General features: G+C 38.3%; 1 protein-coding gene across 2 annotated transcripts in view; it reads right to left on the bottom strand.

Moving 5' to 3' along the window:
* Gpr158 (G protein-coupled receptor 158) overlaps nt 1-13,316 on the bottom strand; it is a 427,233-nt gene that overhangs the window by 187,290 nt on the left and 226,627 nt on the right. For both annotated transcript variants that reach the window (XM_031369157.1, XM_031369159.1), the window contains exon 4: nt 3,024-3,247. In XM_031369157.1, coding sequence (XP_031225017.1) covers nt 3,024-3,247 — 224 coding nt within the window. The remainder of the gene's footprint in view (nt 1-3,023; nt 3,248-13,316) is intronic.

The raw sequence follows: 13,316 nt of genomic DNA, 5'->3' as shown, positions 1-13,316 counted from the left end.
ATATATATATATATATATATATATATGACACTTATGGTCACTTGATCTTTGGCAAAGACATCAAAAATATACAATGGAAAAAAAGAAAGCATCTTCAATAAATGGTGCTAGTCTAACTGGCTGTCTGTATGTAGAAGAATAAAAATAGACCAATATCTGTCACCTTGTACAAAGCTCAAATTCAAGTGGATCAAGGACCTCAACATTTATGATCCAGGTATACTGAATCTAATAGAAAAGAAAGTGGGGAAGCGCATTGAACTCATTGGCACAGGGTGTGATTTCCTAAACAGAACTCCAATGGCTCATACTCTAAGATCAAGAATTGATAAATAGGACCTCATAAAACTGGAAAGCTTCTGTAAGGCAAAGGATATAGTCAATAAGACAAATCAGCAACCTACAGATTGGGAAAAAAAATCTTCACTAACCCTACATCTGATAGAGGACTAATATCCAAAATATATAAAGAACTCAAGATGTTAGTCACCAAAAATCAAACAACCCAATCAAAAAAATGGTATATAGAACTAGACTGAGAATTCACAACTGAAGAATCTCAAATGGCTGAGAAGCACCTTAGAGAAAAGACCAATGGAGCTGAGGGGTTTGCAGCCCGTTAGGACAAACAACAACATGAACTAACTAGTACCCTCGGAGCTCCCAGGGTCTCAACCACCAACCAAGGACTGCACATAGAGGGATCTGATTGTGCAAGCAGCATGTGTATGGTAGAGGATTGCAAAATCAATCATCAATAGGAGGAGAGGACCTCGGCCCTATGAAGGTTCTGTGCTCCAGTGTAGGGGAATGCCAGGGCCAGAAAGTGGGAGAGGGCGGGGTGGCAGGCATGGGGAGGGGGGAGGCAACAGGGGTTTGTTTTTGTTTGTTTTTTTGTTTTTTGGAGGGGAAATTGGGAATGGAGAAATTCGCATGCAAATAAAGAAAATATCTACAATTAAAAAAACAAAAGAAATGTTCAAAGTCCTTAGTGATCAGAGAAATGCAAATCAAAGCAACCCTGAGATTTCACTTTATACCAATCAGTATGGCTAAGATCAAAACCTCAGGTGATAACACATGTTGGAGAGGATATGGAGAAAGAGGAACACTCCTCCATTGCCAGTGAGATTGCAAACCAGTACAACCACTCTGGAGATCAATCTGGAGGTTCCTCAGAAAATTAGAAATAGATCTACCTAAAGACCCAGCTATAACACTCTTGGGAATATACACAAAAGATGCCCCACCACGCCACAGGGGCACATGTTCCTCTGGGTTCATAGTGGCATTATTTGTGACAGCCAGAAGCTGGAAACAACCTTGATGTCCTATAACAGAAGAAGGAATACAGAAAATGTGGTTCATTTACACATTACAGCTATTAACACTACTCAACTATTAAGAATGAGGACATCCTGAGTTTTGCAGGCAAATGGATGGTTATCTAGAAAATGTCATCCTGAGTCAGGTAACTTAGACCCAAAAGGAAATGCATAGTATGTACTCACTAATAAGTGGATATTAGCCAATAAATAAATAAATAAATAAATAAATAAATAAATAAATAACACAGATCCAGTCCACAAACTCAATACGGTCAACAAACTAAAGTGCCCAAGTGAGGACACCTCAGTCCCACTTGGGAGAAAGAAGAAAGCAATCACATGTGGGGAGGGAGGGAGAGACCTGATAGGGAAAGTGGATGGGGGTGGGGCAATGGGGGAGAGAGAGGAACCTGATCTGGTGAGGAAAAGGATTGAAACCCTGAGGGCAGCAGAAAGAATAGAAACAGGTAACCTCCGGAAATAAGAGGTTGGGGGGACCCTCCAGAATGCACCAGAGACCTGGGAGATAAGAGAATCTCAGGAATCAAAGGGAGGGATCTTAGATGAAATGTCCAACAGTAGGGAGAGGGAACTTATAGAGCCCACCTCCAGCAGGAAGATGGAGCATCAAGTGAGTGATGGGATTGCCATCCCACAGTCACATCTCTGACACATAATTGTTCTTGTCTGAAAGAATTACAGGAATGGAAATGGAGAGGAGACTGAGGAAAGAAGGTCCAGTGACAGGCCCAAGGTGGGATCCAGCTCAAGGGTAGGTCCCAAGGCCTGACACTATTACTGAGGATATGGAGTGCTCACAAAAAGGGACCTAGCATGACTGACCTCCGAAAGACCCAACAAACAGCTGAAATAATCAGATGCAGATATTTGCACCCAACCAATGATCCCTGTTGTTGAATTAGGAAAGACTGAAAGAAGCTGATCCTATAGGAGGACCAGCAGTCTCAATTAATCTGAACCCCTGAGATCTCTCAAACACTGGACCACCAAACAGACAGCATACACCAACTGATATGAGGCCCCCAACACACATAGAGTAGAGGACTTTCGAGTCTGTGTTCATTCAAAGATGATGCACGTAAGCCTCAAGAGACTGGAGGCCCAAGGGAGTTTAGAGGTCAGGTGGGGTGGGGGTCTGGGGGACTGGGGACATCCACGTGGAGCAGTCAGAGGGTGGACGGGGGGCAGGGAGTGGAATATGAAGTGTAAAAAATTAATTTAATAAAAAATTAATTAACTAAAAATAATAATAATAATACGGGTGGTGGTGGTGGCGCACACGTTTAATCTCAGCATTTGGGAGGCAGAGGCAGGCGGATTTCTGAGTTGGAGGCCAGCCTGGTCTACAGAATGAGTTCCAGGACTGTCAGGGCTACTCAGAGAAACCCTGTCTCGGAAAAACCAAAAATAAATAAATAAATAAATAAATAAATAAATAAATAATAATAATAATAATAAAATATTTGACCCTCATCCAAAAAAAGAAGTACAAACTCAAAATATCATAACTGTTCTTTTCTAAGGAAAGTAGTGAATATGATTTTCACACTCTTATCCAATCACATTATAGGGGGAAAAGTCTGCTTACTAGAACAGCAATGGGGAATTGAAAATTCAGTTTCCTTAATTGCTCTTAGTAAACGGAAAGGCCAAGACCAGGATACCTGAGTTTACCTTTGCTTTGCGAAAGTGGTAGACAACCAGCATGCTGACAAAGTCCAGCAGCATACACAGGGCTTGGAAGGAGATGATCGCGAGCCGCAGGTACTTATCTTCCTGGACAAAGCATGGGCGGTCATCAGCACAGAAGAGGCAGCCTTCTCGGCAGGGCAGGCAGACGTGGGCTTCTTCTGACACATCCTTCATGCTTCCTGAAAAACGGGGATCTGGACCCCTTCCTGAAAGTTCCAAATAAAACCACAGTGTCATTTGTATCTCTAAGATAAGTGAGAGAGAAGAGAGATAGACCTTTGCCATTCTCTTTTGTATTAATTATAAACATTTTGTCAAATTCCCTGCTAAGAGCTAGTTACTTAATCTTTGGACTAAAAATTCTGCTGATTCCTTTAATTTTAAAATTGTCATTCAGAGTAATTGAAAAAAAAAAAAAAGCAAACACCAGAAATGAAATGCCCCAGGGGTAGGAACCAGTCTGCTAAGTCTTTGATAACATCTTCCACTTGTGGCTGATGACACCCCCCTAAGCATGTGCCATACTCCAGACATACTTGTTAAAGAATTTACAAGAGAAAGTGTGGAAGCATAGATGTGTTTGATGTAGCAAGTAAATGTACTCATCGTTTTGGGAACTTCTTGAACCAGATGACAGAGAAGCTATCATCGTTCCTTAATTCAGCAGGGATCTCATCTATCATGTCTATCCCTTCTAAATTATGTAAGTTGGCCCTTAAACAACAGTTGTTCAGTGTGCACTTACTTAGTAATGCAGCATGCTTTAGATTCACTATACATGCTCTCATGTAATCCTCACTGACACGCCATGAGACACCTCTGCGCTGTTTGGTTCCTATTGATACTCTGATTAATTATACAATTGTCTGTCTCACTTATCAAGCTTGAGTTTGCACTGAAACCCAAACTAAGAGTATCTAATTGTACCTAAGAGTATCAATTGTTGACTACAGCAATACATACTGAAAACAAACTAAACATAAGACTGTTAGAGAATAACTACAGAAAGCTCTGGAAGTGAATATAGAATTTGAAGAGAGAGGTGAAAGCCCTTGACAAGGGAGGCATTTTAGAGTGTCACATCTGAAAACTAGAATCTACAGGAAAACATCTGAATTTGTTGAAATATGATGACCTTGTGCCTTAGTTAGGGTTTCATTGCTGTGAACAGAACCATGACTAAGGCAACTCTTATAAAAACAACATATCATTGGAGCTGGTTTACAGGTTCAGAGGTTCAGTCCATTATCATCAGTGTGGGAGCATGGCAGCATCCAGGTAGGCCTGATGCAGGAGAAACTGAGAGTTCTATATCTTAATCTGAAGGCTTTGGGAAAAAGACTAGTTCCAGGCAGCTAGGAGAAGGATCTTTTGGTTTGTTTGTTTGTTTGTTTGTTTGTTTGTTTTTGAGACAGGGTTTCTCTGTATAGCCCTGGCTGTCCTGGAACGCACTCTGTAGACCAGGCTGGCCTTGAACTCAGAAATCCACCTGCCTCTGCCTCCCAAGTGCTGGGATTAAAGGTGTGCGCCACCACCGCCCGGCATAGGAGAAGGATCTTAAACCCCTTGTCCACAGTGCCATAATTCCTTCAACAAGGCCACACCTACTCCAACAAGGCTACATTTCCAAATAGTGCTATTCTCTGGGCCGAGCATATATAAACCATCACACCTAGGAAAGGCTCTCATAGCTAAAGATTTTAACCTTGAGTTACCTTCAAATGACAGTTTCCAAGCTAGTGCCAATAAAAAAATTGGCTACCAAGGATTACAGACTAAATATATAATAAGAGAATATTATTTCGGTAGAAGTTGGTTGAATAAAGCAAATATTGAAAGTCAATGGGACTAAGAATGGTATGAAATGGACTTTGATTCTGAATTGTGTTCTCTTCAATGCAAGCAAGATATTGTTGCAATTGGAATCAGCAAAGGAGCCTCTGGAAGTTTAGGGGAGATAGAGAGAGGTAAGAGAATTGAAGACACTGGCCAGGGAAGCAACTCAGTGATTTGCTCAGCCATCATCAGAGGATTTGTCCTATAGGAGATGGGAACAACTATAGAAACTCACAGCCATCAGACAATATGCCCAGAGTGAAAGACCACATGGAAAACTGACTCCTAAACTGGGTGTCTCCATCAAATCTCTCCCCTCAGGGCTCAAGGAATTCTGAAGGTAGAAAGAATGTAAGAGCCAAAGGGGAATACACCAAGGAAACAAGGCTCTGTGAGGATTAAAGCACATGTGAACTCAGAGACCAAGTCAGCATGTACCAGGTCTACACAGGTCTGCACCAGATGAAGTCCTACATCTGAAAGAAGTGAGCTCCTGTCCCCACCATTACCCAAGAAGGTATTTGTAATTGATAAGCACTTTCAAATGAAAATTTAGTTTTTTTCCAAGGGTTTCTCACTTGTAAAATAAACTACAAAATCAACAGTAGGCCACATGCACAGCAGTAGATGCAACCCTACAGGTCATTTAATGTTTTTATGGGATTCATGAGTGTGTGAATGAGAGGGCCTCTATGTCTACATCTGTTTCTCGTGTCTTTTCTTTTCCTTTTGTTTATTTGGCCCTAGTTGTGTTAGTTTTTGATATATCATATCCTATATTTTCATATTATATTATTATCCCTTGGAAGCTTGTTTGTTTCCTAATGAGACAGAAAAGGGGTAGATCCAGAAGGAAGGTCAGGTGAGAAAGAAATGGGAGCAGTAGAGGGAGGGGAAATGGTAATCAAGATATATTATTCAAGGGTAAAAGGAAGAAAAAAATTTATAACAGCAAAGTGGAATTGCAAAGTCAGGGTAGAACACAATCAAGAACAGAGTTGAAGAACGCAACTCTGGAAAAACTTTAAATTTCTTCCAACAGTGAAAGGGCTCAAAGTGAACTAAAGATTATCAAACTTTGTCTCTGTATCTCCTCCCAAAATTTGAAATGTAAATAAAGAAAATACCTAATAAAAAATAAAAAAAATTTATCAAATTTTGTTTTTCAGAGATATTATTAAAGGTTAAAACATTTTGAAATAAAGATAAATGTATATAAACCAATCATACAGAGCCTTTTCCATCTCAGCAAAGCAAATATGTGTTGAGAGTTGAGGACAAGTTTATATATTTTTTCAGAATAAAAAGGATAACAAAATTTATACATGGATACATTCATATGTACATACAGATGTTCACTTATCTATCAATAAACAACTAGAATGACTCCAATTTGTCACTGTAGAGAATGCAGCACCAATACAAATAGTGGTGTAAATATCCCTATGTAGGATATGAGGTGTAGAGATACATAGGGTTCTAATAGCTGGGTGATATGGTACCTCTATTTTTAACTCTTTGAGAAATCTCCAAACTGGTTTCTGTAATGACTATATTAATTTGCACCATCAAATTGCAACAGTAAATATCCTTTCCAACATCTCTTAACAGATTTCTTGATGATAGCCCTTCTGACAGTGGTGAGGTGATATCTCAAAGGAGTTTTAATTTCCATTTTCCTGATGGCTAAAGATATTGACCACTTTTAAAAATAGCTATTGGCCACTGATGTTTTCCTCTTTGAAAACCATTTCTTCAGTCCATTTCCCCATTTGTAGATGGACAGTTTTTATTCCCTTGATGTTTAATTGTACAATTCTTTGTTAATCCTGGATATTAGCCCTTTATCTGAAGTGTAGCTGGTAAAGGTTTTCTCCTATTTTCCAAGCTGTCTATGTGCTCTGTAGAGTGGCTTTATTGCTGTACAAAAATGTTTTATTTTATGTGGTCCCAACTATTGATACTTGGGGTCAGTTCCTGGACTACTGGTACTCTGTTCAAAGGATTTTTTTCCTGCCCTGGAATCTCAAAGCGTAAATCTTATATTTTCTTCTAAAAGTTCAGTGTCACAGGTTCTAAAGTCTTTGATCAGAATAGATTTTATGCAAGGCAAAAGACAAGAATCCTTCCCACAGATAGAAATCCAGAAATCCATTTGTTGAGCAGGCTATTTTTTTCCAATGCATGTTTTTGTCTCCATTTTCAAAACCCAGGTATGCATAGCTTTGTTTATTTCTGGATTCTCTATTCTCCTCCATTGGTCTTCCTGCTTATTTTATAACACATGGCTTTTTTTTATCCCTATAGCCTGAAATGTAATTTGAGATCAGGTGTTTTGATGCAGCGGCACTCTTCTTACTTTTTGGGATTTCTTTGATCATTCGTGAACTTTTGTGGTTACATATGAATTCTTACATTGTTTTTCCTAAACTAGTAAAATATGACACCAGAATTTCTACAGGTATAGATGGCTTTAAACCTGAAAATTAAACTTGCTAATATAATCATTTTCACAATATTAATTCTGTCAATTCAGGAATGGAGGACTTCTTTCTGTTTTCTACTATCATCTGTGATTTCCTTTGTCAATATCTTGAACTTTCCACTATTGGAGTTGTCCTAGTTAGGATTACTATTGTTACAATGAAATACCAAATGACCAAAAAGCAAGTTGGGGAGCAAGGGTTTATTCACCTTACACTTCCAGATCATGGTCCATCATTGGGGAAAGACAGGAAAGGAAGTAAAGCAGAGCTGGGATCTGGAAGCAGGACCTGATGCATAGGCCATAGAGAGTTGCTGCCTACTGGCCTGATTCTCATGGCTTGCTCAGCCTGCTTTCTTACTGAATCCAGGACTACCAGCCCAGAGATGGCACCACTCACAATGGACTGGGCCCTCCTCCATTGATCACTGATGGAGAAAATGACTTAGAGCTGAATCTCGTGGAGGCATTTTGTCAACTAAGACTCCTTCTCTCTGATGACTTTAGCTTGTGTCAAGTTGAGACAAAACCAGCCAATACAGGATTCTTTCACTTTCTTAGTTAGATATATTTCTAAATACTTAATTTTTGTAATTATTTTGCATGAGATTTTTTTTCCTAATCTCTTTCTCTTGAGAATATACTGTTGGTATAAATGACAGTTACTGTTTTTACATTGGTTCTGGAACCTCTTACTTTTTTATGTTTATTATGTCCAAGGGTTCTATAGGAGATTCAAGAAGTGTCTTTCAAGTAAAGAATTATGTTATCTATAAAGAGAGATAGTTTTATTTATTTTCCTATTTTTATTCCATTTATGTCTTTCTCTTATTGAGTTTGTATAGCTAAGACTTAATAACTATATTTAACAAGAAACTGGAGCTATATTCCATCTACTCCTAAATTCTCCAGATCACCATGAAGGTATATTGAAAATTTAAAATATCTTTTCAGTGTGAGTTGAAATAATTATGTAGTTCTTGTCTTTAAATCCATTTATATAGTATAGAGTATGGTTTAAGGCAGAATTCAGAAAATATTAAGGCTGCAGTATGATGCACTATTGTTTCTTGGTTTGCTTGAAAGAAGAATCCAGATAAGATAGTAACACCCACTGTGAGAGTTTCATATAGTGTTGTGATTTTTTGCAATAGCCACACAATAGAAACATGTGGTAAGGACCCAATAGTTGCAGGAGAATATGGGGGATTGTTAAGGCTTCTTTCTATATGATTAAGAACTGTACTCCAAGGATCTGAGCTGGAAGTCTCCTCCCTGAGGGCTGGCTTTCATAGCACCAGAAAGTGCCCTTCAAGCTTCTAGGAAAGGAAGCAGCCAGTGGTCTTGTCAAGCTGTGATGCCTATGAACCACAATGATCACATCATGGCATAACAGTCCTAAAAGTGCAGTAGTGACATGTGAGTGTGGTAACTTGGTGGTAACCAACAGGTCTCTAATTAGATTCAAGGTCTGCTCTGACTAAAGGGAGATTATTCTTGAGAGTAAAAACATAGTCACGTACCTGGGTCTAGTGAAATCATGGTTCTTGGGAAACCTACAACTACTGCTTTGCTAAGTCAGCATAAATACCAACTACATTCTAAGTATTTATTTTTATACCTAGAGATAAGTATGGGTCTCACTCCTCATCAAAGAAACATATCTTTTGCGATGGACTGAGACCATTGCAGGAAAACACAACTGATAAAACAGTGGAGAACAAATGAATGTGGGGTACCCAGCTCCAACTAATATATCTGCAAGAGAGCTCCTGCATCAAAGGCACAGCAATCAGCAGAAGGTGTGGCAAAAAAAAAAAAAAAAAGACTGTTGGCAGCAGAAGAACAGGAAGTTTGCTGAGAGACTGAGTCTCCTAGAAATGTTAGCAAAGCACCCACAATATCACATCAACATAAGTGCCTAAATAACGACAACACCAATGGATATGCTAACATGGAAAGAGGAAATCTCATGGAGCCTCAACCCTATACAAAAACCTGCAGGCAACTAGGCAATGCAGATAGTGGAAGACATTTGTATAGACATCTCACAAAGAAGCCCACAAATCTGCAAAACAAATATGGCTTTATTAAAAAGATATATTCATATGCACACAAAAATCACAAATATCTCTAAGGAACATAACTTTAAAAAATATAAAAGCAAAGAACACTAAATGTTTAAAAACTACCTAGGGAAATGTTTTACATACTCAAAGCTTTCTGCAGGACACAAAGAGTATCATAGAGTATCCCAAATTTATCAACTTGTGCTTATGTCTTCAATCTAGGATGAGGGAATATACACAATTTGTTTAAGTCATACAGCCACCAACAAATAACAACAGGTTCATCGTTGGACTGCTGGATGGTACTTAAGCTCATGGTCATTTGGTATTCTGCATTCTATGAGAACGGATGCCAGGATTTTTGCATCCTTCTAACTTAGCACTCAGTGTGTAATGTTTATACATACTGGACACTCAGTAGATGTTTACTAAAACTATAAAAATGCATCAAGAATATGTTATTTCAGATGACTGTAGCATTTGTAGGCAAATATGTGCAAACCATGCTGGTGATATTTGATTTGTAGGTCTCAGTTCCTCCGTGTACAGAATGACAATGTGCTGGGCTAAAGCTTACAGTCCCTTGAGGATGGGATCTGAAGCTTCCAAATAAAATGGATATGTTCTAAAAAAAAAAAAAAGGCAAATACAGAGCCTTGAAGAAAATACAGAAAATGATTTTCGAAGGGCTATTTGAAGAATATAAAATATCTACATCTAAACAAGCTGTCAAAGCAAACTGTCAGTGTGAGCAGTGTGCAACCTATTTGCTAATTTTAATTTTGTTACCTTGACAACAGAAGAACATGGAACTGCTAGAAATTTATGCATAGATATGTACACATTTCATGTATACATAAATATATATATTCATATATGTATTATTGACATCAACTAATAAACATATAAACACTAGACTAATAAACAGTGCATAACACATTTCTTCAATGTAGTTATTCACATCCTATTCAAGGTGACATTGACACTGGATGTCATACTTAAAGGAAATCTCCCACCCCAAAACCATGGCCATAAAATAGGCCCAGGGTTTCAAGAAACCTGCCCCTCCCCCCTTGGAATTCCAGCATATAGCCATCCCATCACCCAATCTACAGACCATCTGACTAAGTGCTTAACCTGAAGCCCAGAGTGGAAAAACAGTCAATCTGACTTTTCTTCTATTCTACAGTTTTAAAAAAACAGTTTCTCCTGCAAAGCAGATTCTGGAACTATCAAAGCCACTCCCTCTACCCACCCTGGAATATAAAAGCCGTTCTCAGACTCCACAGTACAGTTTCCTGGACCCTCAGTTACTGAGGATTTGAAGGTACCAACGTCTTAGACCAAAGTCTGTCTTTGCTGTTTTGAGACAAACTGAGTCTATTTTATTTTCTTCTGCTGACTTAGTTCTTACAATACCATGTTTTCAGAAAGACCATAGAAATAAACACAGTACAGAAACTGGAAATAGGGAATAATTTGGCAAACTATAAACTTCAGAAATTCTTTTTAAAATTTTTATTTTCTATACATTCCAAGGTTTCCTCAATAAGCATGCAGCATTTTTACAATGAAATGTTTTAAAATTGCATCCTCTTGAGTCTTGGGAGATGCATGGTTCAATGGCTAAAGTGCTCTCTGGGTAAGCATAAAGATGTAAGTTCATATATTCAAACCACATAAAAGTTAGGCATGGTAGGATATGCTCATAACTCCAGTTATGAACTTGAGGGTTGGGGTGAGACATGGGGAACCTAGGGACTTACTGTTCAAAGCGCCAAATTCTGGGCTCAGTAAGAGACCTTGTCTCACAAAAATAAGGTGGACATCACTGGAGGAGAGATACCCTTGTCAAACCATGTCTTCCACATTTGCATGTACAAGCATGTATGTGTGCACACATACATATACAAATACACATCACTCATATACCACACCACATATACATAAGGCACATACTATACATACACTCCATTATACACATACCACATATACTACACAGGACATATACATAAATCACACACTCACATACACACCATACACATACCATGCATATACTACACATATGCACATAAACCACATATACCATACACCACACACACACACACACACACACACACACACACAGGCAAACATACATTATGTCTCCTTATACACAGTAAGTTGACTAGTTGACTTTGAAAATTTGTTCCAATCACAGAGAATTTATAAATCTATCACTGCTAAAAATCCTTGAGAAACTTCCATCCTCTGAACTGTTCTGAACCTCAAATTTTTGTAATCTTTAACTGTGTGATAATTTAACTTGTACGGAAAAGTTAAAAGAGAGAACAAAATAATTTTATATATTTTTTTTGCCTAAGGTCATGAGTTATTTACAACCTTATATGCTCACATTCTCTTAATAGAAGTTCAAGATATTGTACATATGATACTTTGGGCAAACATTAAGTATAGGCTGGATACTCAGTGTCTTCATACATAAACATTTTGGTTTGTGTGAACTGATGAGAGGCCCTTCTTACATAAAGCAGGGTACAGTATTCAAAATTAAGAAGATATCCACTATATTTGTCTTTGTGCAGTGTCACAATAATACTATTTGTAGTTACATTTCTCCATCCAAGATGAAATATAGGGTGTATTGGGCTCTGTTGCTACATTTTTGGTCTCTGATCTGGAATAACCACCATCTCTTCTTTGACCCCTAGATCTTTTGGGATCCCCAAATATTTGACCACACAGGTCAACTTTATAGATAGCTCCTTGCGTGTCTCCTAGCTGCTGCCTTAGGGCTAGGATCAGAGTATTGACTCTTGGCAGCAATGCCATAATGCCAGAGGCTGGCTCCTTCTCAATGCATCACTAGAAGAGACACAGGACATCAACTGGTCCCACGACCTGGGGACTCTTCCTTTGAGATATTAGTGGGCCACAAGCTTCTTCAATGTCGGCCAGGCTTTACCTTGAAAATCATACATGATCAAATATCATGGCTAGAGAGAAAACTCAGACATTTGGAGAACTCGTTGCTCTTCCAGAGTTCAATTCCTAGCACTCATAGGTAGATCACAGCATCTACAGCTGCAGTTCCAGGAACCCTCTTCTAACCTCCATGGGTATCAGGCACACATGGAAGCAAGACATGTGTATAAAATAAATAAATAAATATCTTTTAAAAGACTAAATGTCTTGTTTCCTATCAAAGTTTGTCAAATTTGAATTCTAAAAGTTTTATATTTAAAATTCTGAATGCTGTGTCTTCATTTTAGAGTCTTATGGGTTTTGTTCCTATGTAAATAATACATAATCTTTACACAGAAAGAGAAAACAAATAGGAAAATAGAAAACAGAAATCAAAAATTCTTACAAGATACAAGGCTAATGTTCCCTGAAGTATTTGTAAACTATAGATATTCTAATACAATGAGCTGCTGTGGGGATGACTGGCAGTTATATTTGTTTGAGAAACAAACAACTGTTAACATAAGTAAATCTCTAAATAGAGTAAAGAGTGAAATAATATAAATAATAAGGTAGATGGATTGGGAGGAGGACACAGCACTGCGTAAGTTCAGGCAGTGGGCAAGTAGGGAGATATTCGTATTCTGGAGCCTTATTCCCTGGATCACCAACTCATAGGCAGGGTGACTTCAAAACCTCTAAGATCACAAAGTCTGTTCCCATTCTGGAAGGTGGAACAGACACCAGTTCAAGAGGACAAACGTGGGCAGACTAGGAAACAAAATAGAGAGAGAACAAACTCTCAAATAACATTGACAGAAATGCTTTTGAGCATCCTGAATGTCGACCACTATGGTTAGATCATGGTTATTTATCACCTCCCATTTATCCTTATAAAAAAATCCATAAAGTAAGAGATAT

Source organism: Mastomys coucha, unplaced genomic scaffold, assembly GCF_008632895.1.
Source record: "Mastomys coucha isolate ucsf_1 unplaced genomic scaffold, UCSF_Mcou_1 pScaffold15, whole genome shotgun sequence".
Lineage (NCBI taxonomy): Eukaryota > Metazoa > Chordata > Mammalia > Rodentia > Muridae > Mastomys > Mastomys coucha.
Note: the sequence above shows the minus strand (reverse complement) of the source record. Positions and strands in the feature narration are given on the sequence as shown.